The 27,715-nt window shown below is 36.2% G+C and overlaps 1 protein-coding gene across 1 annotated transcript in view; it reads right to left on the bottom strand.

Annotated features, from left to right (window-relative positions):
• The window catches only part of VWA8 (von Willebrand factor A domain containing 8), a 402,889-nt gene that overhangs the window by 323,095 nt on the left and 52,079 nt on the right, over positions 1–27,715 (bottom strand). The window contains exons 5-9 of the mRNA XM_011943037.1: positions 16,717–16,884; positions 12,491–12,655; positions 12,080–12,129; positions 11,252–11,360; positions 8,790–8,894 (exon numbers count right to left, since the gene is read on the bottom strand). Of these exons, the coding sequence (XP_011798427.1) occupies positions 8,790–8,894; positions 11,252–11,360; positions 12,080–12,129; positions 12,491–12,655; positions 16,717–16,884 (597 nt within the window). The remainder of the gene's footprint in view (positions 1–8,789; positions 8,895–11,251; positions 11,361–12,079; positions 12,130–12,490; positions 12,656–16,716; positions 16,885–27,715) is intronic.

Below are 27,715 nucleotides of genomic sequence, written 5' to 3'. Positions count from 1 at the left end.
AATACAGATAAATATGTGAAAGATGAAAATAAATAGAAAATTAAGTTCGATGCCCTACTTATAACAGCATGCTCAATATAAAAAACTGAATTTATTTTTACTATTAAATAAGCAGAAATTAACCCCCAAAATCCTACACTAGTTTTGGAACATTATCACTATAGTGAAAGAGTTGAAACTCAGTGAAAGAACAGATCATCATGTATTCAGCAGAATGAAAGAACTCCAGAAAATAGATTTGGGAGGAAGGAAATCATGTTTAACCTCAACATTCTAAACATAACAGCCCAGTTCAAGTGTTCATTTTGATGTCATAAGTACTCAAGACAATCACTAACTCCTTTCCCCAAACCTAAAAAAAAAAAAACTGTATATTTGTACTACCATTAAAATGTTCTACATTTCATACAATTTATATATGCAAATCCCCACAGTATCACATAATTTGACAAGAATTGCTTCCATGTTGTAGACAAATAACAATTAGACACCTTAATTTCATGGAAAAAAAAAAGTTTCACTGTATTTTAAGGAGGACTCAATAGGAAAGGAGCAAGACCTACTCAAGTAATTAAATTCATTAGAATGTAGAACAAATGGCTGGGAGCGAAGGCTCGTGCCTGTAATCCCAGCACTCTGGGAGGCAGAGATGGGTGGATCACCTGAGGTCAGGAGTTCAAGACCAGCCTAGTCAACATGGTGAAACCCCGTCTCTACTAAAAATACAAAAATTAGCCAGGCGTGGTGGTGCACACCTGTAGTCCCAGCTACTCAGGAGACTGAGTCAGGAGAATTGCTTGAACATGGGAAGAGGAGGTTGCAGTGAGCCAAGACGTGCCACTGTACTCTGCTTGGTGACAGAGCGAGACTCTGTCTCAAAAAAAAAAAAAAGGAAAAAAAAAAGTAGAACAAAGATTCATTAAATTCTCGGAAAACAAATAAATGAACTTAAATTATGTTTTTACCACAGCTAGAGTAGTGTCAATCTAATTTGATACAGGATTGATGTCAGAGGACTCATATTCCAGAAATAAACACTAATGTCCTGAGCCACTTGCTATACTGGTTATGTCCTCATAAATAATTCAAGCTAAAATATTTCAGTAAAGTAAAAATAGTAGGCCAGAATACACTAAGATAGTAAAAACTTCAAATTGCAAGGTGAATTATCATTTTCTGGCATAGAAAATTTAGAGGATCGTTAATCAGAAAGGTACCCCCATATTCTCTATCTCCAACTTCATCATTTAAGTTTCTCAGTCCAAAAGCTTGAAATCATCACCCTTAACTCTGTCTCAACCCTGCATCCAACCTTTCAGCGAATCATAATGATTCTACCTTCAAATCCAACTACTTCTTATCAACATCACAGCTGGTCAGAAGGACAATAGACAAGTAACCTAATTATTTCAGGTTACTTCCTAGCAAGAGGTAGAAAATAAGAGTTTGTTAACTTACCACTTTATGAGTATTTCCTATGAATTCTTGAATTTCAATTAAACAGTACTAACATTTTCTAATACACTTTCTTTAAAATTAGGTTATTTAAACTGTGAATTATAATTAAATAAAATGAAATATAAATCACATTGGATACTGGTCTGTCAGGCTTCCATATTCATCCTTACAATTCCCAATCCTGTCCCATCAGGCCATCTACTTTCTTCATATCTTTTTCTAGATTGTTAAGCACTGAAAGTGAAATTCTGCAAACCATATTGCTTGAACAAATATGTGGCCACAGTCTCTCCTGGGTTCTTTTCTCATAGCCCCTCAGCAACAAATACAAACCATTGCTATTCTCCTCAGAAGTCAATCTGAGCCCATTTATCACCCCGTCACGAGGCAATCTAGCTGCCTCCTCCACTCAGAACAGAGCTTTCAGACACATACTCCTCCATACTTTACTAGAACACAAGCCCCATTAGGGCAATATTAAAAGTATCTATTTGGCTCACTCTAAATTTCCAGAACCTAGAATCACACATGGGACATAGTTAATGGTCAATAACGGCTTGTTAAATGAACAAACAAAATTATTTTTCCTTCATCCTCAAAATCATTGATGTTTTAATCAATTCTGGTTATTGTACCCACTGTTTCAGTAGAAAGGACTTCTGCTTTAACCATGAGTAGACAGAAACCCCTAGAAGTCTTTCTACATCAGATTATGGCAGCTCCATCATTCCAGTTCCTGAGTGGAAAGCATGTTCTTCCATCATTTCAAACCAACACACAAGGGTGCTCTGAAAATGTCCTTTTCCACCTTAGCTAGGCCACATTTTTCATGTACTCCACATTTTTTGTCCCTTCTGCCTATAAAAAATGTTTGCCTCCCCCATTTCAAGAAACAGTCACCTCATCCTTAAGTGATCTATCATCTTTTGGCTTTTGTTCACCATCAAACTTGGTTGATACATATGAATATATAATCACTGGTTCAGTTTCATCTCCAATTTAAAATGTAAGCCCCTTGATTTTTGGCTTACGTTCCCATCACTCTACTAACACTGATCTTGGTGAGTTCATCAATGATATCCTATTTACCAAATTAAATAAATTAGTTTTCTTCCTATTTTGCTGTTTCCTTCTCAGTCTTTTTTGCAGGTTCTTCTTCATCTTCTTGACCAGTACACAGTAAGGTACTTCAGGAGTGGAACTTTTTATTTTCTGTCTACATTCACTTTTTAAATAAGCTCATCACTTGCATGACTTTACAAACCATCATGACCCCAATTTTCTCTCTCTGATGCAGATCTCTCTCCTGAAATCTTGACTTATATATGCAACTGCCTCTTTGACATTTCCATTTGGCTAATAGGCATGTTAAATCAAATATGTCCAATACTCTGATCTGATATTCCCACCACCTCCATATTCTCTATCTCCAACTTCATCATTCATGTTTCTCTGTCCAAAAGCTTGAAATCATCCTTAACTCTGTATCAACCCTACATCCAACCCTTCAGCAAATCATAATGATTCTACCTTCAAAACATAACCCAAATCCAACTTCTTACCAACATCACAGCTGGTCAAAGGTACATTACTGTCTCAACTGGATTACTACAACAGTCTACCAACTGTTTTTTTTCCGTTTTCATTCATACCCTCCACAGTCTATTCACTACTCAGCAATCAACCTGTTAAAATGATAACTCATATAACACATTCCTCAAAACCCTCAAATGGTGTTCCACTTCACTCAGGCTGAAAGCAGAAGTCCTTTCCATGGATTACAGAGTCCTACATGATCTGACTTTATTTACCTTCTGATTTCTCTCCTAATCACCTCTCCTTCACTCACTCTGCCCCAATACACTGTCCTTCACTGTTCCTACAGTTCCCAGGTGTGCTCCTGCCTCAGCATTTTTATACTGGTTATCCCTTCTGTCTGAAATACTTTTTACCCACAGGACTTCTCTCCTTCAGATCTTTATTCAAATGTCATCTTCTCAGTGATAGCATCCATTCCTCAACTGACATATTATATACTTACTTACTTACTTACTTGATAGTCGCCCTTCACAGAAAAATAAGTTCCATGAAGGTAGAAACTCCCGTGTTGCATACATCTCCAGCACAATAGTGCCTGGCTAATTGACTGGATGGAAGGATGGACGGAATGAAAAATCTTTTTTGAGTGAATGTTGTAAGTCTTCATTCAACAAGGCATCTTTGCAGCATTTGAAACTGTTGCTATTGCTTTCTTCTTGAAACAGTTGCTCCCAATGCTCCCTAAGAATACTCTCCGCCATTCTGCTTCTATCTCTAACCACTCTTCCTCTGCCCAATTTGAAGGTTCTTTCCCTACTGATCCAATCCTGAAATGTTCAATCTGCACACACATTTTTCCTCTCAGTATACTTGCATTCCTTAAGTTGTTACATCCATCCCCATGAATTCAACTAACACCCACATATCAATGGGTTCCAAGTATTTATCTTTAATATCAAAACACCTCTAGAACCAGGTCCATATTTTCAAGTCTGCTAGATAAAACCACCAGAAAAACCCCAAATTCAGAAGGGTCCTAATATATGGAATTATTTAGCCCCCACCACAAATGTGTTCCTTCTCCCACTTTATCATATTAATTAACAGCAACTCTACTCACATGTCCAAGGTAGGATTTATGGACATTTTTGATTTCTCAATTTCTCTCATAGCTCCATTAACCCACCTCATATTTCATCAGTTAGTAATATGTATCATCCTTCCTCTGAAACGTTTCTCATATTCGCTTAATTCCTATTTCACTGGCCTATGTCAGGTCATTACTGCTTTGTCCACAACTAGTTATCATTATGCTACACTGCTTAAAAATACAAACAAAAAAAACCCCCACCATATTAAAATAGTTATTTATTGAAATATCTGACCGTTTACTGAGTTACAAATGTCTATTAACTACCTCAGACATTAATATTGTAACTTCCTCAGGAGCTGAAATCAGATTGTATCCATTTCTGTATCACTAGATTTCTATATGCACATAATTTGCCAAAAAATGGATGCTCAATGCACATTTGTTGAACTGAATAAAAATACTAAATGTAAGATCCAAGTTTCTTAGAAAAAAACTATGGCTCAGATTACATCATCAATGGATAGGTGGTAGTATATCCTTTCTAAATCACCAAGGGAACTTACCAATTTAACCACTGCTATGATGCAGTCTTAATTAAGTAGAGACCAAGAGCCAATATACATTACTAGAACCCTGGATGTATTTGTTACTAAACTGTAAGAAAGTATACTATTCTCAAAGTATAGCAGATTCAGAATAAGTGGGTTTTCTTTAAGACATCCTTAACTGAAAGCTAGAAATTATTTCATAACTACAGACACATGTTTTTAGAGCATGATGAACACCATCTGAGGAATGAAACTCATTCCAGCCACTTTTATAGCTTGTTCAGAAAAAAGAAAGGTGTTGTGAATTCTATCTGATTGAATTTTCAGTGACTAACAATTTTTCCTTGAAAATACAGTCTAATTAAGTAATTACACTAAAACTCAAATGGATATCTAATTCGAATGCAACTACACATTAATTTCTATAATCTAGGATAAAAAATAATTATCATTTATCAAGGAAAAGTTAATGTGTATATATACATACCTTCTTAATTTACCATTATAATACATACTTCTATTTCTTACGCAAACATTTTTTCCAAATTTAACAATATTTTATTAATTTTTACCTCTTCTAATTCAAAACTATTTGAGCACATGTAATATTTCACCCATCTATAAATATTTGCTTAAAACAATGCTTTGAGGTAAATGCAGAAACTTACAATAACAGGCCACACAGACTTCCCAGAACAGATCACAAAGAATTATATCAATAAATAGACTCTTCCACTCCTTTTTTTTTTTTTTTTTTGGCTCTTCCACTCTTAAGAAAAGCTATTTAAGATGCTAATCTGGTTGTATATATCACTGTGTAATGATCTTACAAAAAGAAAGTACATCATTAAGATCAGACAAATGAACTTAAGCCCTCCCACTTGACAGTTTACTGAGTTACAAATGTCTATTAACTAGCTCTTCACATAATTAAGGTGAGAAGGCAGCCATACTCTTTCTCCTCTTATCTAATTAATACCAATCCCTTTTTCCTTTTCAGAACACTCACATTCAAATTTGAAATCATTTCTGTTCCAATATAAACTCAATCATTTTTCTACATTCCCCTTAATTATGGTTAAAAGACCAAAAAATGAAGCAACACTAGCTACTTTCTTAAGAAAATTCAACTCTTTAAAGATATGCTATAACTTTATAATAAATTTGTATGACTGGTTTTGAAATTACAGACCAAGAAACACATCAAAGTGGTTTCTTGGTAAAGGTAAAGACCTTTGTTCGTAACTGACTTTTTTAGACACTGAATATCTTCTCTCAGTTTTTTCACAAAAAAACTTCATTTTATCAGAACTTCTTACGAGTTTCTTCCTCCCTGAGGATGTGCCCTTGTTTCCAAGGCACTGCACATTGGGCTGAGGGGCATTAAAGTTCATCTGGAGTCACGGCCTTTGATCTTAAACACTAGGTACTCTACTTCAATGACCAATGGCCAATTTAGCTTAGAGGTTGATTAGATCAAAGATAAGTTCGAGTTCTCTTTTCCCCCAGCACCTGGAATAAGCCTTGCAGTGAACTATATTGTCAGAAGATGGGAATTTCCTGACTCCTTGAGCCTATGAATTAATCTCCCCATTTCCAAATGGTTCTTAATATCCACCCTCCTCCTCTTTCTGCTGCTGTTCCTCCTCCTCCTTCTCCTCCTACTTTCCCTTTCTCTCTCTCTCTCTCACTCACACACACACACACACACACACACACACACACACCCCTACCTTTCTTCTCTTTCATCATTGGTTATTTCACTGCTTCCATTCTCTGCTGTCTCTTCCCTCCTTTGTCTCTTTATTAACCATCACTTTCCCCTTGCTTCTTTTTGCTTCTCTTTTAGATTCTGTCTCTAACTATACCCCTCTTCTCATTATCTATTAGGAACAGCTGTATAATAATCTTATTATTATTACTGACATAACCAGTCAATGAAAATACTGTTTCTTTGGGTTCTTTGGCTAACTGCTCTGAAAAAGATCCCACTTATGTAATTAGAATCCAATGTTCCACTCTTCTAAGGTCCTCTCATTATTAATACATACACAGAGGATGTTCTGTATCCCAAAGATTCTGGGTAGATTTGAGGATAAGGGAGAGAGAAATACCATTCCATACGCTTCAAGTTGTCAAATCCTGGCCTCCAGAAACTGAACCTTCTATATAGAAAGCCACACAGCTTAGTGTTCACATTCTATTTCTTAGAAATCTGCACCTCGAGCCAAACCATGTAAGAAAAGCAAAAACCATCTTTCATAAGGAGGAGTTAACTTTGGTGAGCCAGTAAGTCTCTACCAAGGGTCAACACTTTAAAAATACAGTTATAAGACATTCTAGAGTATGATTGGCCTTTTGAAATTATGCCACACGTATTTTGAAAGAAAACCATGCCCCACATACTATAAACCACTTATGACAAAAAAATGAGGCCTTCATTAGTTTAAATGAAAGCTCTATAGCAAGTTCCACAGTTTTATATAAAATGCTCGCTTTTCAAGTTAATAACCTTCAACCAGTTTCCTCAATGGTTAACATTTTTTAAGCACATCTCCCCCTCCCTCCTACTCCCCCTGCCTACTTTATCAGTGATCTTTATGTGAACAATTTGAGAACAAGCTGCCGATATGATGTCCCCATACCCCTAAACACTTCAGTTGATATTTCCTGAAAACAACAACTGTGGTCAGTGTAATTGCCACATAAGCCTCCAAATGAGGAAATCCACTTAATATAACACTATTATCCAATCCACAGACCCTATTCAAGTTTTACGAACAGTGCCAATATTGTCACTTGTTTCTAATGGTTCGGGATTTAATTCAGGAACAAATGATGCATTTAGCAATCCAATCTCTTCAGTCTCCTTTAGCCTGAAACATTTCTATGTTTTTCCCTGTCTTTCATGTCTGAACAGTTTTAAAGAATAGAGGCCTATGTTCTATATAATGGCCCTCAATCTAGAACTCTACAATATTTCCTCATAGCCAAACATACATCATGAACTCTCAGCAAAAATTCCCCAGAAATGGGGAATTTGGGAGGCATACAAGGTCAATTTGTCCCACGTGGTCAAGCTGAAGTTTACTGTAAAAATACCACTTTCTTGGTTTGGTAGTCAACTGAGTCTTTTGGAGGGAGATATTCAGAGATTATGCCAATACCCTGTGCCTCATAGAAGCTCCGCCTGCCAGCTTTAACACCCTTTGATGACTCCTGTCTAAATTAACTGCCACTCTGATGGTTGCCAAATGGTGTTTTTTCTATTTATGTAATTCCTTCTAGATTCACAAGTAGGCATTTTACACTTTAAAAGAGAATGCCCATCTCTATATTTTTTGTTCATTTATATCAGCATGGACTCATGGATTCCTATTTTATGCAACAGGTTAAAACCAATTACCATCATCATTTATTTTTATGCTCAAATTGTCCCAGATTTCAGCCACTTCAACCTGGGAACTCCATCATTTTGACATATCAACATCACTTGTTGAATATCTCCTTACTCTCTGGCACAAAAAGATGGTCCAGGCTCATCTTCTACATTCCCTAACCTGATCCTTTGAGAGAGCATGGTATTTAGAAACCAATGTCCAGGTACTTGGTGTGATCACTGCTACTAGAACATCATAGTTTTTAGGCTCTCTCAGGAGACAGCTAGACAATATGTGTATTTATACATATACACATACTATCTCTATCTGTAACTATCTGTTCATATATATTGTTTTAAAAAACCCATGATTCATAATAACACCAATTCCAATCCAATACCTTAAGAGTTTTTTCTTGCCTTCCCCTTTTCCATAGTTATAAATCCCTTATCCAACAGTGAGAAGCATAGCTCTTATTATCCTCAATATATTCATTCATTTGCTCAATCTATTTACTTCTTTGCTCAACACAACAAATCTCCCAACCACACCACCCACTCTTTGTTTGCTGCCCTATTTATCACAGCTGTCTTCTTGTTGGAATGCCGATGCCTCCATGCCTAGTAAAGAATGGAGGGGAAGAGAAAGGGAAGAAATAAGGATGGGGAGAGAAAAATAGGAAAGGTGGGGAAAGGAGTAAGGGGAAGATGGGAAAAGGCAAGAGAAGGGAAAATGGGAAAAGAAAGGAAAGAAATGGAAGCAGATACTCACCTTTAAAACACCTTCTACAGCCATCTTCCCTTCGTGACCTAGTAAAATACTATACGGATAAAGCCACTGGATTGCATGTTTGATTGGCATCATAGGAAAGGAATCCTATGTAGAAGCAAAAATATATAGGAATGAGCAAAATTCAAAATAATCACAGAAAACATCTGAAATGTACATACATTAAAATTGACTTATAAAAGTAACCAATAGGTGTCTGGTATTTTCTATAAGTCTACAAAAGCAAATATTCATTATTTTCTCTTCTCATTCCTTGCCTTTTCCCTGGGTAAGCTTACTCATTTCCATCTTTCATCTATCTTCTATGTATTGATGGCTCCCACACTTCTATGTCTGGTCCTGACTTCTTTCTTGAGCTTTAAACCTGAGCCCTCAACTGTTCATTACATATGACTATATGAATATCCCATAGACCCCCGTTTGAAACAGAATACATGTCTCTACCTTATTCATCCCAAAGTACCTGATCCCCTTTTATTCCTAGATTAATCTCACCCACATTCACTTAGCTCCACAGTTACAACTACAAAAATTAGAAAGTATTCATTATCCTCAAGTCCTTCCTCACATTATTTGCACTGTCAATTCTGTTCACTTCACTTTAAAAGAGTCTATTGATAAGAACGATTAGTGAAATTTCAATATGAACTATCTATTAGATGATATTATGGATTACTGTTAACATGATATGAAGTGTGATAATGTTGTTCTGGTTACGCAGAAGAATGTCCTAATTCTTAGAAGTTGCATACTGATATGGTTTGGTTGTGTCCACCCAAATCTCATCCTGAATTGTAGCTCGCATAGGACCGGTGGGAGATAAATGAATCATGGGGGCAGTTAACCTCCATGCTGTTCTCATGATAGTGAGTTCTCATGAGATCTGATGGCTTTATAAAAGGTTTTTCCTCTCCTTCACTCGGCACTTTTCTCTCCTGCCACCATGTGAAGAAGGACGTGTTTGCTTCCCCTTCCACCGTGATTGTAAGTTTCCTGAGGCCTCCACAGCCTTGTGGAACCGTGAGTCAGTAAAACCTCTTTCCTTTATAAATTACCCAGTCTCAGGTATTTCTTCATAGCAGCGGGAGAACGAACTAATACTAAAGTATTTAAGAGTACTGACTGCAATTTACTTCCAATGGTTCAGAGAAAAAAAAAAAAAGAAAAAAGCACATGCAAACAAATGTACCAATATATTAATAATTGGTGATTGTAGGTGAGGAGATTATGAAATTACTATTTTTCAACTTTTTTACATTTGAGAACTTTCAAAATAAAATGTTCTAAGCAAAAACAAAAAGATTCGATAAAAGTATAAGATTTAATAAACAGGAGGAGAAATTCTGTTCTGGATGTAAAGAACAATGTCAACAATACCTAGGCTCCCTGACTCACAGGAAACATACATACATATATACATACATACATACATACATACATACATACATACATAAAAGTTTAAATATAAGTCTCTTGCCTAAGATAGTATCCCCACTATCTTGGATGGTGCCCTCTTCCACAGGGTCTCACTGAGTGTTAAAAAAGCTTCCTAGTCATTCCCTCACTGCCAAAAAGGTGTCTTCCTCCAACATAAGTCTGGTCACCTTCATAGCCCACCTACTTAATATTCTCTGATAAGCCACTTTTTCCACATCATAAAATCCAGGAAACTTCATTCATCATACAAAACATTTCACAATAGCGTTCTAACTTCTCCCTCTACCACACACACTTGCTTTAGGGATACAACTTATTCTCATTCTCCAAAGATACTAGGCCCTTTTGTGATTAAACACATTTGCCTGTGCTTTGACTTCTTGCCTGGAAGGCATTTCTATCACTCCAGACATGACCGCCATGCCCTTTGTGAAACTGTAGTGGACAATGCCTGTACTCTCTCAGATCCCCTCAGATCTGTTTGCATTCTCTCTTGTGCCTCCTAGCTTTCTCTTCCAACAGCAACTGCTGTAGGTCTTTCTAAGAAGACATCCTTGGGCTCTTGAAGCCACACTTGCACACATGCTGGGAGAGCAGTTAGTATCTAGAAATTTGTGTCCCTGAGACAACCATGACACAGAGACTGATGGGAGCTAGAGCAGTGTGAAAGCCCTAGCTCCTCTAACTCAGGTAAGGACAGCTCTGAGGCCTAACTTACACTGCAGCACACCTTTTACTTGACCAGGCTAAAGCCTTCCTTTCCTCTGTAGGACTTCACTGAGATTGCATGTCTAGCTCCCACTCCAAAGCTGAAAGCTCTTCAGGGGCTCAGAACACGTCCTTGGTCTCTGTACAGTTTACTGCACTGCACAACAAATTAATCTCAGGTTTTACAATATTTATAGAAGAGTACGACAAAAGCAAACTGAAGTCATTAATCCCTAATGATTAACTTTCAAATTTTTTAACATATTTGGGTATGCCAGTCGTTAATTTATTTTACTTACCAAGATTTGTACTGCAGCTGCTAAACTGTCTAAAGGAAAATCTGGAAGTCCAAGTGTAGAAGATTCTTGGGAACACAGAGTTGTGGCAAAGGACAAGAGCCGAGAAACTCTAGGGGAAAAATGATATTAAATTTTAATAGTTTTAAAACATAAAATGTGTAAGTCTGTTAAATATAAAATACAGGGGCCAATTTAATTAATCTAAAAAGATGATCCCTAATATTAATTCTTAAGGGGCAATGGCTCCACATCATAATATCCTACTTAAAATTCAGAAGTTGATTAGATGCAAATATATTCCTAAATTTATCACAATATTTGAGGTTTCTCACCACCTGGTCCAAATCTACCCTGACAGCCTCATCTCTCACATTTCGTAATCCCAAACCTAAACTCTAGCCTTTCAAGAGTTTTTTATGGCCCTAAGAACAAGGCATAAACTCTCACATACCATGCTTAAAAAAAAAAAAAACTTATTCTGTTCGAATTCCTTGATTCCATTCTCTATCCGGCAAAAACTTGCTCATTATTTAGGACCCATTTCAAACGCCAATGCTTTTGTGAAGCCCTTATAAAATCTCAACTAATACCCTCAATATTTTGAAATTATGGCACTTACTATACCATGTTAACCAAAGCTATTCACATATCTTTCAACTCTATTAGATCTTGAGTTTCTCGCCAAAGATATCTTATTAATTTTATCACCAAACATTCTAATACTGAAAAATTCTTATAAGAATTCCAGTTGTTGAATGAATGAATCAATCAATGAACAGACAACAAATTCAATATTCAGTGTCCAGATATTTATAAAAATATACTTACTTCTCAGCAGAAACATTGGCTCCAATTGAATATAACAATTTAAGTTGGTCCTAAAGTAATACAGAAACATATTAAATTAATTAAAAAGAAATGTAACGGATTAAGTGCAAATGTTTTATAGACACAATCAACCTTTTAATTAAGCAGACACTAAATATTTAATAGCAAAAAATCATTTATTGATACATTTCATTTTCTAAAAGAAAAGCCAGCCTTTTAAAAAGTCCTTCAAATAATGCCATAATAATTTTTCTTCCTAGTTTCCAGAGATTTTCTTTACTTTTTATTTTCATCTTTCCATGACCTACTGAGGAAGACATTTAAAAATGCAGTAACATTTTTATAGCATTGAATTTCTTGTTATAAATAGAAAAACTGTTTAAAAAATAAATTATCCTTGGTCATACTTACCTTGAAGGGTAAATAATAAATATCCCTGGCTTGAAATCGAGAACGAAGAGGGGGATCTAATGGATTCCCAGAATACCTTGGCACTGGCAAGCCCAAGGCGATCACTCGGAAATTTTCACTAACTCGGACAATGTTCCAAGAATCCAATTCTTTTTTGGTATGATCCTATAAAAGTAAGAGATCCAGAAGCTATAGCATAAATGATACAGATCATAACTATAAGAGCTGCCAAGTCCAGGGACTTAGGACTTGACTGTTGAGAAAACTGTATTGGAGAACACTCTCAAAACCAAACTGTCAAGGAAGGCAGCAAAGTGAAGTCAGGTTCAGGATGCCAGGGCAGTCTCACAACAACATGAAGACTGGGGTGTTTGAAAGGGAAAGCAGTTAACACATCAAGGAATAAAGGAGACTTGGGTCAGATCTCCAAGCTTTAGTCAGTAACACAGAGGGAAAGAGTTGGGGGTAAGGAAAAGACATGACTAGAGGTTGTAACAAAGGTAGTCCCCAATGGGCAGGTCACCAGCAGAGCTGTGATTGATTACCAGTGGACCTTAAATACATAATTATGTTTATGGGTATTCCTAGCAAGGCATATTACTCTTAATAACATGTTTTGGAAACTTACTATGTGGTAAGCACATTCCATGGATTTTTCTCATTTAACTTTCACCAGAATCCAATATAGACAATCTCCTTTTTACATGAATGAATGAACTAAAGTTCAAAGGAGTTATATAACTTGTCCCATGGTCCTGCAACTAGTATATAGTGGAGTTTAGAGAATGGAAACAGTATGGGTTTTGGAGTCACAAATCCTGGCTCAACTGCTTGATGTATACTTTTACTAAATGTTAGCACATGCATGTCATTATACCTTTGGAACCTTAGCCTTCTCAGTAGGAAAAATACCATCTACATTATTGTGACTGCTAGGAAAACTAAATGTGAAAATGTGTGTGCAAACAAGTGGCCCATAGCAGGCACCGGTTAAATCTCATTTCCTTCCTTCTCTGCCTAACTCTATCAATGGCTCTTCACATTCTTCAGCAGCAGGATCTACAGTATTGACTAAGTTTGTACGAATGCACATTTGTACATTCTGAGAGAAGCGTCCACTTCTTTCAGCAACTCTTCACAGCCCAAATGACAATATAGAAACTCTTAAGAAGGCGCTCAAGGCCTTTCCTGGCAGAAGCTCTGATTCTCTCAGTCTCAGCAACCAGTGCACGCCCGTCCCCTTGACCTTCCTTCCGTGATCCTGTGCTCCAATCCGTCTCCCAACTGCAGCTCTCCAAACACATGAGGCTGCTTCACCAACACGACTCCATCTTCTTGGAACAACACCCTTTCCACTTTGCACAGCATAAACACAAGGGTCAGTCAAAGCTCAACACAAAAAACATCTTCATAAAACTCAGATCCCCTTCCCTCATCAGAATCATTTTTGTACCCTTTTACTTTATCTTATGCAAGCTTCTATCATTATTTATTTGTGCATTTGCTTCTATACATGACTGTCTCATGCTAGCTCCACACTCTTGAGAGGACTTATTACCTCTAGTGTATAACAGGACAAATGTCTGTTGACTGCATGAATTAATTTTAAAAATAATAAATAATTATTGAAATAATTATTTCAATCATTTGGTATGAATCAAAATCAACAATCATACATCTCATTAATACACTGACAGTACGTCATAAACACTAGAAAGTGAGAGTCTAGATCTAGCCCTGTCTGAGAAACCAAAAGTAGAAACTTCAGAGAGCTGACTAAATATTTCTCTTTTTCATTTACCCAAAAATGTTAAATAAAATATAAAGTTCATACAAACTGAACTTTGTATCTCTTTCCATAATAACAGAATTCTACTATAAACACCTTTATGAAACCAATAACATTTTTGAGATATTAAATTTAGAATATCAAAGCTACCTAGAAATAAATGGGGCTTACGTTATGGTGTTAGAATCTTTTTAGCATAAAAGTTGTCATAAGATGATAGTGCTTTGTGAAGGGATCTTGCCTATCTGCTGTGAGGTTCTTATGAGACAGATTCTATGAACACAGAAATAACCTTTACCGATAAAAAATTATGTGTTTATACTGATATTTACTTTGGGAGAAAAATGTAGTAGACCCTTCTCACTTAATAATAAGCATTCTTTGCATACTAAATCTCTTTTTTTTTTTTTTTTTTTTCTCGCTCCCTCACCCAGGCTGAGGTGCAGTGGTGCAATCTTGGCTTACCACAACCTCAGCCTCCCGGGTTCAAGCGATTCTCCTGCCTCAGCCTCCTAAGTAGCTGGGATTACAGGTGCATGCCACCACATCCAGCTAATTTTTGTATTTTTAGTAGAGACAAGGTTTTACCATGTTGAGCAGGCTGATCTTGAACTCCTGACCTCAGGTGATCTGCCCGCCTTAGCCTCCCAAAGTGCTAGGGTCAGAAGCGTGAGCTACCGCACCCAGTCACTAAACCTCTTTTGACTCACATATCGTGAATTTCTATCCAAAGTAATATGTTCAATAACTTTGCACAGAATCTACTATAAGAATAAAGAACATATCAAACTTTTTGTTGTGAAGTAACTCCTATACTTTAAAAAAAATTCCATATTCTGAGTATTTTTTTCCAAATTATTTACTAAAAATGGTGAACACTAATATAATCTCTAGTAGCAAGTAGTTATTTTGTAATTAGAAAGCATCTAAAGAGAAAACGTTCTGCATAACAGCCTTTTAAAAAATAAATTAAAAAGCTTTCATTTTGGTAATTTAACAGTATGAATAAATGAATTTAACTTTTTCTACTTGATTAAATCCTTGATTATCTCCTTCTGATTATATCAGAACGAGATGCTCCATGAATAGATCCAGAGGAAAATGACTGTACTTCACAAGAAAGCATCATCTAGAAACTCCCACAAATAGTAAAGAAACAGACTGCTTCTGGCCCTGCCAGCCATGCAGCATCAGTGCAATCAAACCCTCTGGCACTGACATTCATTATTTAGGGCCTAGTGTGTTCTGGGCTCATATTAGCACCCTGGGAGCAAGATCAAGAAGTATGAGACACAGATCCTGCTCCTGATCAATTTGCAACCAACCTGGGGTAGTAAGGTAGCACATATGTACAGAACAGGTATGAGAGAGACTCTAGGTCCTAGAATGTACAGGCAGAGCAGTCAGTCATAGAAGGCTGGGTTAACCACACAGAGATCCAGTGTGGTACTGCTTGAGTTGGATGAACAAGGGCTAAATGTCTTCTTGTCATTTGTGACATTACATGAACCCATCTCCCAAGCCTTTGAAGAGTCCCCACATTCCCCAGTTGTTGTACTCTTTATATGCATGTTTATCACAGCATTTAATCATTCCATGGTACTTATTCATTCATTCAACAAATAGTTATTGAGCAACTACCATGTGCCAGGCATTGATCTAGGAACTTGAGATAATACCAGTTACAAAAATCCCTGCCCTTGTGAAACTTATATTCTAGTAGAGGGAAGCAGACAACAAAGGGTACTGTACTGCATTGTAAAAACGCTGAATTTTACTCTGAGTGGAACAAGAAGCCATCAGGGTTAGAGTATAGGAATGTCCCCAAATGGATGCATTGTTAAGGCGATCACTGACTGCCGTGTTGAGAACAGTGTCAGGAAGGAAGGATGGAAGCAGGGAGTACAGTTAGGAGGTTCCTACAGCAACCCTAGCATGTGATGCTGGTGGCTTGGGTCATCAGAACAGGATATCCTTTAAATATTTTATTCATTTCTGTCAATACCTACTGGACCTTGAGCTTCCTGAAGCTAAGAACTGGACTTTCTTCAGCTTTGTATCTGGTGACTAGCACTATCTAGAAGTCATTAGCCTTTTATTAAATAGTTGTTAAGAGAAAGAAAGAAGGGGGAAAAAAGGAGATGAGAAAAGAGGAAAAAAGAGAAGAAGAAAAAATAGGAAAAAAAAAAAAAGGAAAAGAGAATAGTTACTAGACTAACCAGAAAAAAAAGACAGTAAAAATCTGGGGGGTCTTTTGACAAAGTCTACAAACAGAAGAGCATTGTAAAACTGTAAACTCATGACTTCAGCAATTTACCCAAGATAAGGGTCATCTGAACATCTGTCCTGTTTCCAATAGGGCCATGTCCTATACAATAAAATGGCACTGCCCACAGCTTGACAGCAAAGACAAAGCAGTGGGATTTTCTTCTCTTACTTGGAGAAGTTTGTCGTAACGCTCAGCAGACATCAGGAAGCGTCCGTCTTCAAGCTGCATCTCTCTGTTTTCCAGCAAGTTGTTCAAAACAGGCAAAACATTCCTCTCTGCCTTTTCCAAACCTTCCAAAATGAGAGTTCTGCCTTCTGTGGCTGCACGAACTGCACACTATTTCCAAGAAACATAAAAGCAAAATGAGAATACTGAAGTTGCAGAGCTTGGCCTAACATTACTTGTAAAGCAAATTTAAATTGCCGTTCTTGTTATAGGGACCAGAAATCAATAAAGCTGAGTTCCAGATCTTGTTTTGCTTTTTCTGCCTATATGATCTTAGGAAAGTTGATTTTACCTCTTTGGGCCTGTTTATTCATTTTTAAAATAAAGATATTGAAAAAGAGGATCTCTGAAGTTCCTTTCAGCCTTAACATTTTAGATTATATACCCAATGAAATAAAAAACTAACAGCTATCTATGAACAAAGAACATAATTAAACAAGGGCACAGGTTCCACAACTGGAAAAGAAAAATGAAGATATCTGTCCTACCTATCCCACAAGCTTCTTGTGAGGATCAAAAAGCTAGGTGAGAAGGCTCGGAGACTGTAACATTTGTAAACATAAGTCATCATCAAAATAGAGGTTTAGTGTGATGCTCGATGCTGACAACATTACACACTTAGAAACAGAAAAAGAGTCAGATTTTACATTGGCCAATAGCAAACTGACTTAGGTCTTCCAATAAATTTTAAGAAAATTAGTAATGGAGAAAAGTAGGAAATAAAGTAAACTGTAATAAAAAAATTACTATAGATATGAAAAAAATATTTTCCTTAAACTATAGGTCCTTAGTAACATAGAAAACTACTTTTCATCAAAATCCTTCATGTTCTGCTAAAAAAGGAAAACCTCAGTCATGTTTCTTCTGCACATTCAACCACAGACAGAGGATTATGGTGCTAAATGTATATTGTTATTCCCCCCCTTAAAAATCGCCTTCATTAGTCTCCATGGCACTGCATTGTCCTAGGAAAACTCTTTTGTCTTCTCTGCCTGTCCATTAAATGTGGGTGATGCCCAGAATTACACCCTTAACACACAGCTCTTCTTACCCTATTAGGACCTCCCTGAAAATCTTACTCAATCACATAGTTCCAACTACCACCTTTATGCTAATGACCCCCCAGAATCTTGGGGTTCTGACACTCCCCTAAGTTTCAGAATCATGTAGTCTCATTAGTACCTCATATGGGGTCCCTCAGACCCCATAAGTACCTCAGGTCCCTTGTAAAACACTGAAAATATCCTATTTTCTCCAAACCTGCTTCTCTTCTTTATTTTCTATCTGGGGTGTGAGCACCATTGACCCATGCCAGAGCCTTCGATGTTTCTTGAACTTATCCCTTTCTACCCCTTCCCTAGTTCAGGCTCTCCTTACCTCTCAGATCACCTCCCAATAGTCCAAGCTCCTTAATTTGGCATATTAGCCTATCACAATGCGGCATCTACCTATCTCTCCAACACCATCTCCTGACATTAGTTGCCTCACATGTGGTATTTCTGTGACAATAAACTGGCTATCTCCTTCTACACATGTACACACCATACTGCTTTACCAGACAATCTCTGTGTCTTTACTTATACTGACTCCTCACTTAAAATTTAATTTTCCCTATAGTAATTATCCAAAAAAAGGTCTAAATGTTTGATGAGGGGAAAACATATCTCTATTTTTTTAAGACCTAATATCCAAATAAATTTCTGGAGTAGCAATGTACTGATTTTCCAAGTGTAGAAAAGAGGCATTGCTTAATCAAGCTTGCATACTATCCTATTTTAATAAACTGTTGAATTTTGCACTGTATAGTAGAGCTTAGTTGATTTCAAGTGTCTACATAATGTTGTAAAATGATAAACTTCATGGAAGCTATATTAGACTCAAGAGAATCATCCATTTCAAGAATAAGATCAATTCATGAATAATCCTTCAAATATATCACTACTGCAATATTTTAATTCTCTTCTACCAGAGTAGCAATCTTGTTCTAGAAGATTTAAAAAAAAAAAAAGCATAGGTAGAAGTGACTTAGTAGTTCTTAAAGAACAACAACAAAAAAAAAGAATCTCATTTTTGCTAGCTGTATAAAGGACAAAGCCATAGAAATAGTTTCTGGGATATTAAAAGTCAAAATATTGGCTGGGCTCGGTGGCTCACGCCTGTAATCTCAGCATTTTGGAAGGCCAAGAAGGGTGGATCACAAGGTCAGGAGTTCAAGACCAGCCTGGTCAACATGGTGAAACTCCGTCTCTACTAAAATTACAAAAATTAGCCGGCTGTGGTGGCAGGTGCCTGTAATCCTAGCTACGTGGGAGGCTGAGGCAGGAGAATCACTGGAACCCAGGAGACAGAGGTTGCAATGAGCCAAGATCAACCCCCTTCACTCCAGCCTTGGCGACAAAGCAAGAATACAAACTACTTCTTATAAAAATTCATGTTTCAGTTAAGGTTTCCATTAAGCTTTTGTTCACAAAAATATATTCAAGAAAGCATAGCTTAGAACAAAAAAGAAATTGTTATCATAACCTAAGGTAATATTATTTTTAAAAATCTAAAACTTTTAGCAATCTTACTTATCAGACAGACTAAATACTGTATTTGACTTTTTAAAAACTCCATAGGGATGAAAACACACATTCTTTGAGGTAAAACTAGAGATATACAGATCAAAATGTAATGGTTCACCACCTATGGGCCACAAAAAGCAAAGTCTTGACAACACAGGACAACAACAAACACTGCAGTTCCACTTTCATTCACCTCAGGTATACTGTGGTCTGCTGTAACTGAATCTCTTCAAAGGAATTCAAAATAAGCTATGTAGACAGATCAAAAACAGAAGCCAAATACACAAGGTTTTCTTTCCATCTACTCCAATGGCAATACTGTGACCACAAAGTTGAAAACGTAGGGATAGATGGAAAAAAGATAACACCATTTGATGATCTCTTGAAAATCTGGTCAATGCTGCAACTTTTCTCCACAATCAGATGCATACAGATGTATATAGAGAGCAGAGACCTCAATTTAAGAATCTCTACTACTAAAGAATGATAGAAATAGAAAATCATCAATTTCACAAACACCATAGTAATAACTGTCATAGTCAAGAATCCAAAACGGATGGTAAATTAGTGGGTAAGTGTATGTTGAGAAACAGGACATTTGTATATACTCAAAGTATCTCCTTACAAAATATTTTAAAATGACAAAGTGAAAAATAATACAACACTGCAGAAACCTAGCACATACCACCTTAATTAACCAAGTGATCAAAGTCGATGTGACCAGTAATGAGCTATATCAATCTCACATACCAGACTTCTAAGATGATACCCTGAGATGGGCACAACATCACTTTTACATTAATCTTGCTAAAAATGCATCATTTCAATCAAATCATAAGGAAACATCAGACAAACCTAAACTGAGCAACATTTTGCAAAATAATTGTCCATGAGGAGGAAAAAGGAGATGCCTGTTGCAGGGACTTGGTTGGGAACAGTGTGGGAGATAGCAGTCTTTTTTTTTTTTTTTAATGATTAAAAAACTCAAGCATGTTTAAATGATGATGAAGAGGAGCTAGTAGAGGAGTACAGAAAAGAGAAAGTATAATTATTGAAGTAAAACTAAAAGAGTTGCTACTAGATGTTGAAGACAGTTTGGTCTATTTAGTGAGTGGGAACATGGTAGGGCCTCTAAGTTTATAACTGATATGTATCAGGCGCTTCCAAGTATACTATTTAATTTAACCCTATGACAGTCCTCTGAGGTACACAATATTTTACCCAATTTATTGGAACAGAGGTTATATAATCTGAAAATTGCATGGCTAAAATTTTAGCCTGTCCTTAAATTGAGAGAAGATGAGTAGATGAAGAACTAAAAAAAGTCAGTAAATAATCACAACTAGAGGTTATTAGTAATCTCAGAGAGTCTGGTTTTACTAGGCATAGGAATTTGCTGTGTTATCTATGTAGAGAAACAAAACCAAACACACACAAAACATTTCTACACACACAAAATACTCAGTTCAACACAGAGCATACATGGTTATACAGCAGTGCAATCGACCTCAAAGTCTTCTAGAGATAACTACAATCACATTTCCCCAAATCAACATTGTTTGTCAAATCATCATCAACTCAGTGAAATCTCTAGAACCAAGCAGAAATGAAACTAACCACCTGCCTAAAAATATCTGAAAAGAGAGGTAGTTAACAGAAAAGGTTCATTAGTCTTTTAAATCAACCTAACCCACTAATTGTGCTGTTATCCTCATGTGACTTAAGAACTGTGAAACTTCCTGTTTGCTAAATTGTTTTCAAGATATAACAAACCTCAGTTTAAGCCTCTCTTTTCATTTGCTTTACCTGCAAATTTATTATTGTTTTTTTTTTTTAGTTTTTCTTACAAAAACATCTACCAAAGCTCTTTCTTTCTTTCTCCTAAAAAATCTTAATGTAAGAAAAACCAATTAGGCAAAGATTCAGTTTCTGACAGTGGCTTCTAAATGTCTCTAACTTTCCCTTAATAATCCATTAGACAAACTGCCAGGAAAATTCTGTAAAAGAAAAGCAATTAGGAGCGAGTTTAATTTAGGAATAGAAAGAACCATGACTAGATAGGCAAATCAATAAAACAGAATTTAAGAAGGTATGCTAGTCTCTCTAGAAATGTACTGTACGAACAAGAAACTCTTGTAACTAAAAGTGGTCAGAGAGATTTGAAATAACCCTCTTGCACTGTTGGAAAAAAAATTTTTTTTTGCTATTACTACATGTATTACCTTTTCCATATAAGGAAACTAGCTAATAAAAATGATTAAACATTTTAAAATGTAAGAAAAGTACACTTCAAATTAGTAGAAATTAGGAATTTGGAAAAGAAATCCAAATGAATTTAAACATTTAATGATAAAAGTAAAATCATGTAATTACTGAATAATCATATAAGTGACTTTTTGAAAATAATCTTGAATTGAGGAAAATCTTTCCAGTAACTCAAAGGCAGATACCATTAAGAAAAAAATTAATAGATATGACTACATTCAAATTTGTCCATACGGCAAAAAATATCTCAAACTAAAAGACTGAAAACTTGGAAGATATGTTTGTAATGTATACAATAAAGACCACATAAATATCTTTAGTATAAATTGAATTTTTATAGATTATTTAAAAAATTAACAATACCCTTATAAAACGCAAATTAGCACCACAAAAATATATCTTCAACTTCACTGGTTATTAGAGAGCTAAAGGTAAAACGTGATATTTTTAGACTTTCAAATTGGCAAGGATTAAAAAAGAATGATAATATCCAGTGTCAGTAAGGTTAAGATGAAACCAGAACTCTCATTCATGGTTGGTCAGAGTACAAAATGATAAGCTTATGGACAGTAATTTAGAAAGATATATAAAAATGGAAATGGCTATGTTATTAATCCAGAAATTCTACTTCAATAAATTTATCTAAAGGAAATGATAAGATTAGTGTACAATGATGTGTATTATCCAGTCATCAAAACACTGTTTTATAATTACAAATGAACCAAAGAACCTCAAATGCCAATCTGTGGAGGAATAGCAAAAAACTGTGGTAATTTAATATGATGGACTTCTACACAGATATTAAAAAGAATGATACAGCTCCATCTTTAACTGTGAAAAGGTCCACAATATGTTTCTTACTCAAAAACCTGTAACTCCCTTTCCAGGACTAAGGGAATAAGGAAAGAGAATAAGAGGACTATCCCATTTCTTGCCTGATTTCTGAAACCCAAATAAAATATGAGTCTGCTATTAAGAGCACTGTTGTAAAAAGTACTTAATTTATAAGCCTATGGGATGAGTTGAGGAAGACAATGAAAATACCCTAGAGATGGGACATTTTCTCCTCCCATTAGCTCTACTACAATCTAGATTAATCTGTGATGAGCCATAAGGAGAGGCTACCACAAATTCACATTGTTCAACTTCAGCTCAACCCTCATTACTATTCAAACATTATTTCCTTTATTTCTTGTAAGTTATTGCCAAGCCAAGCCTCCAATGTCTTTCTTCACCTCTTTCAAATGACCCTGCCCAGTACTTTACTATGACTAAAGTCACATGAATTGAGATTCTATGACTCTCCTCCACTTCATTTCATAATCCCTCTGTGTATGCATCTTTCTACTGTACTATGACTTCTATCTTTGACAAAGTATCACTCCTCCCACACCTCCAGGACTAGCCCTTTCTACTTTGAGCTTAGCAGCATCCCCTCCCACATCCTCCAAAACTTTCTTCCATCAAATATATCACTTCCTACTTGTATTTCCAAATCACTTCTCTTCCACAAACATCTCTATACTTTCAGAAAAGCTACAGTGCTGATACCTCTTAATATTCTCTCTTTATCCTTTCCTTATCCTCAAGCCTCTTTTTAAAAAAATGCACATACTCACTGCCTCTAATAAACTTCCACTGTTCTTATTTTACCGAAACTACTCACTTGAAAGCACCAATAATTGAACTGCCCAAAATTATGGCTTTTTCTTGATCTTCGTGTTCTTTTCTTCAAGTCTCTTCCCTTGATCTTCTCATGTACTTTATCTTCAATTAACATTATCATGCTGATTCTCCCCCATCCTTCCTTAGCCCTTCCTCTGCCTCCTGTTCTCTAAAATGTAAGCACTTTTCAAGATGCTGTCCTTAACTTTTTCCCATCCTCTCTTCTCACTTGTTATTTCATTGGCAAAGATCTAACCTATTCTCACAAATCCTCATTCTTTCATTGAGTACCCATTATATGGCAGGGGCTATTATATGCTATATTAATTACAACAACAGCAAAGCTTTTTTATTTTCTTTATTTCATTATTGTTGAGGAACATACTGTATGGACTAACATGTCTCTGAGCTCCATAGGCATCTCTAATGCCTCTTTAATCTCTTCATATAGATGTTCAAACTCAACATGCTTAATGAAATCAAGCTCAGCAACTTCTTCTCTAAACCAAATCCTCTTTCTGATGTCTATTTCAATTGAAGTTTCATTCATTCTTCCTTCAACCTAGGGTTTATTACGGGGTATGTGTGTGTGTGTTTGTTTGTGTGTGTGTGTGTGTGTGTGTGTGTGTTTTTTGAGACAGAGTCTGGCTGTGTCCCCCAGATGGGAGCGCAGTGGCATGATCTCGGCTCACTGTATCCTCCACCTCCGAGGTTCAAGCAATTCTCCTGCCTCAGCCTCCCAAGTAGCTGGGATTATACGCATGAGCCATCATACCTGGCTAGTTTTTGTATTTTTAGTAGAGATGGGGTTGCACCATGTTGGCCAGGCTGGTTTTGAACTCCTGACCTCATGTGATCGGCCCACCTCAGCCTCCCAAAGAGTTTATTTTTTCTGATTCCTCACACAGTATGTGTGACCTCTAAATATGTTACGCATCCGTCACCAACTTTCCATTTCCACTGCTACCACCATCACTGAGAGCCTTCATTAACTCCTTGCTTTTCTACCTAAAGAGCTAATTGAGCCAGGCACCATTACTCAATATTTTTAGTCTTCAGTTGTCCTCAAGATAATGATATTTTACTGGCAGGAAAACGGAGACTGAATCAAGCCATTTGTAAAGTCTCTTTGAGCAATAATTTCATGATTGTTTGACTTACCTCAACTTTATTAAGAATATTTTTTAAATCAAAATGAAAAATGTGATTTTGAGAGCAAAGTCACCACCAGAATATATCCACCCCTAGAGCCCAACAGACCCTGCATCTCCATATCCCTGGGAAACATCCAACCATATCCACTCGAGAGGTCTGTAGCATCATAACACCAGATGTACCCACCATGACCTCAGCACCTGAGCCCACACAGAGCCTTGCACCCTGGGAAACAGGCAATCTAGCACAGCAAGGAGGCTGCCCCAAGACAAACGGAGCCAATGCATGTGCTTCCCAGAGTCTGAGAGCCACCCACCTCAGACCTGCTGCCACCACCAGTAACTCCACTAGCTCCAGCATTGGGAAGAAATTCTTCCAAACTCATTCTATGAGGCCAGAATTTGATACCAAAACTGGACAAGAGCACACAAATAAAGAAAACGACAGCCCAATATCCCGGATAAATGAAGGTGCAAAAATCCTGAACAAAATACTAGCAAACCAAATCCAACCGTACATCAAAAATATAACACACCACGATCAGGTGGGATTTATCCCAGAGAGGCAAGGACGATTCAAAATCACAAATCAATAAATCTGATACATTACATCAACAGAATAAAGGACAAAAACCACATGGCCATCTCAATAGATGCAGAAAAAGCATTTGATAAAGCACAAATAAGAAAGGCAAAAATAGATAAATGCGGCTATATCAAACGAAAAGGCTTCTGCACAGAAAAGGAAACAAATCAACAGAGTGAAGAGAAAACCTGAGAAAATATTTTCAAGTGCATCATTCAACAACAAATGGATAAAGAGACAAATACTGAGAATATACAAGGAGCTCAAACAACTCAATGGCAAAAAAAAAGATAAGATTTAAAAATGGGCAAAGGATCTGAACAGACATTTCTCAAAAGAAGACATACAAATGGCCAGTAAGTAAATGCTCAACTAATCACCAGAGAAATGCAATGAAAACCACAATGAGACCTCTCTCACCCCAGTTAGAATGGCTATTGTGAAAAAGACAAAAAGTAACAGATGTCGATGAGGATGTGGAGAAAAGAGAAGTTTTACACACTGTTGATGGAATGTAAATTAGTACAGCCATTATAAAAAACAATATGGAGGTTCTTCAAAAGTTTAAAAGTGGAGCTATCATATGATCCCACAATATATGGACTGAATACATGTATTAAAGTACCACTCTATATCCCATGAAAATGGACTATTGTCAACTAAAAAGAAAAATTAATAAATGAAAAAATGAAAAATCTTCCCAACCTTTTTTCTTATTAATTCAATATAAATTATTCATTAATTTTACACACTATCTAAATGGCAACAAGAATGGATGTTTTACAGTGCAACTGAATCCAAAGGCAAGAATATTATAAGAGGATTGCAAATGGGTAAGGATAGTATAATTTTTAGAAAACAAATTAATAGACAAAAATGAATTGCCCAAGATTTTAAAATCTTCTCCCTATATGCCCTTTGGTTACATAGTTGTAGACCCAGAACATATGAAAATTAAACTTTAACAATAGAAATAAGAATACTAGCCAAAAGGAGAAAATCTTGAGAAGATGCTCTTTGGTAACAAAATTTGAAACGCTCAATTTTCAGAACTAATACTAGTTAGTTACTATTTCAGTATCACTTTGCTTCCTGATTCTTCCTTAAAACAGCCTATAAAATCATTAAAATACTTAATCAGTACTATCAGACTTTATAAATATGACTACATTTGTAAAGAATAAAGTTTAAAAATAAGCAACTGAATAGAACAAATGGCAAGTCCATTAAGTAATATAGCAACAATATACTGTGCTATTCCATATATCTCAGACTCAACTGGAGAGAAAAAAGTAAATGTTACAAGTTTTCTGCCCAACAGAGGCTCAAGCATCTTAACCTCCTTACATCAATACCCACTTTGCCTCATTTGCATAGCATGTAAGTGTGGGGATACAACCTCAAAGTACTCTTGTTCTCTCATACCTATGTTTCATCTCCCCAGTGGATTCTTAGCTCTACAAAGGATGAGAACCCTGTATTTTATGGCATACTGGTACAAAACTGGCTCACAGCAGGCTATTAGCATTCATGGAATAAACATGCAACCACTCAGTTAAAAGATGCTGTTATGTAAGGTTAGGAAGAATTTTTGTAGGAAGGATGCTAGTTATCTATGCCTACACTTGTTATGAAAACAGAATAGAACAAGTTTAACTATCAGCATGAGAGATTTAGGCTAGATAGTTGGAAGATTTTTCTATACAGGTTGTAACATAAAATAATTGTAGTATAATTTTTTTGAAATCTTTTTTAAAAAGAAGCAATACACGTATTTTTTTTAATGTGGAATGACTAGTTGTAATCATTCCTCAAAGTAGAAATTAGACCAACTATAAGGAGCTCTTCTTGTCCTTAAGCTACAGAACTTCCAGAGACCTAATTTTCTCAAATAGAATTCAGAAAAAAATGCAGCAAGATCCTTCTGGCCCAGCCATCTCACATCACAGCTTTAACCACTCAACACATGGACATGAAAGATTTCAAGATAAAAGTAGGTGTGTGACCTAAAATCAAAAAGTATCGAAGTCCCTGTTCTAGATTTGCTTCTGATTTGATATAAGACCTTAGGCAAACAATTAATCTGGATATCTGTGTCCTCATTTACTAAATAAGAATATCCTCAAGGGGTATTAGACAGTGTGCCAGTTTAAGAGTTAAAGCAGTGCTGGAAAAAAAATTTAAAGTAACTGAACCTAATAAAACATAAACTATTATTAATGTAGACATTAAATAAAAATAGAGTCCATAAAGCTTCAAATTTACTCAAAATAGCTACAGTGTAAAAGTACTAAGGAAGCTAAAGAAAATTTTTTTAAATTACATTTCAAGTTCTTCATTTTAACATATCAGAATAGAATCGGATTGATTTTTGGTTGCTCTACCATTTACTTATTATGGGTGACTTAGATTACTCACTGAGCCTCCGTTTCTGTCTAAAACAAGGCTCATTTTGGTGCTTATCTCGCAGACTGTGTTGCAGATTAAATCAGATAACTTTGGGCACACAATCAACCTTAAAAAACAATTAGTTGCTGTTACTGTTATGAATACGATCATTATTATCACTGTCATCATGATCATCATCACTTTTTTTTTTTTTTTTATAAGCAGAGTCTCACTTTGTTACCCAGGCTGGATTGCAACGACTTAATCATAGCTCACTGTAACTTTGGACTCCTGGCCTCAAGTGATCCACCCACCTGACC

This window comes from Colobus angolensis, unplaced genomic scaffold (assembly GCF_000951035.1).
Source record: "Colobus angolensis palliatus isolate OR3802 unplaced genomic scaffold, Cang.pa_1.0 Scaffold214, whole genome shotgun sequence".
NCBI lineage: Eukaryota > Metazoa > Chordata > Mammalia > Primates > Cercopithecidae > Colobus > Colobus angolensis.
The sequence above is the reverse complement of the archived record's forward strand: the minus strand, read 5'-3'. Positions and strand labels throughout refer to the sequence as shown.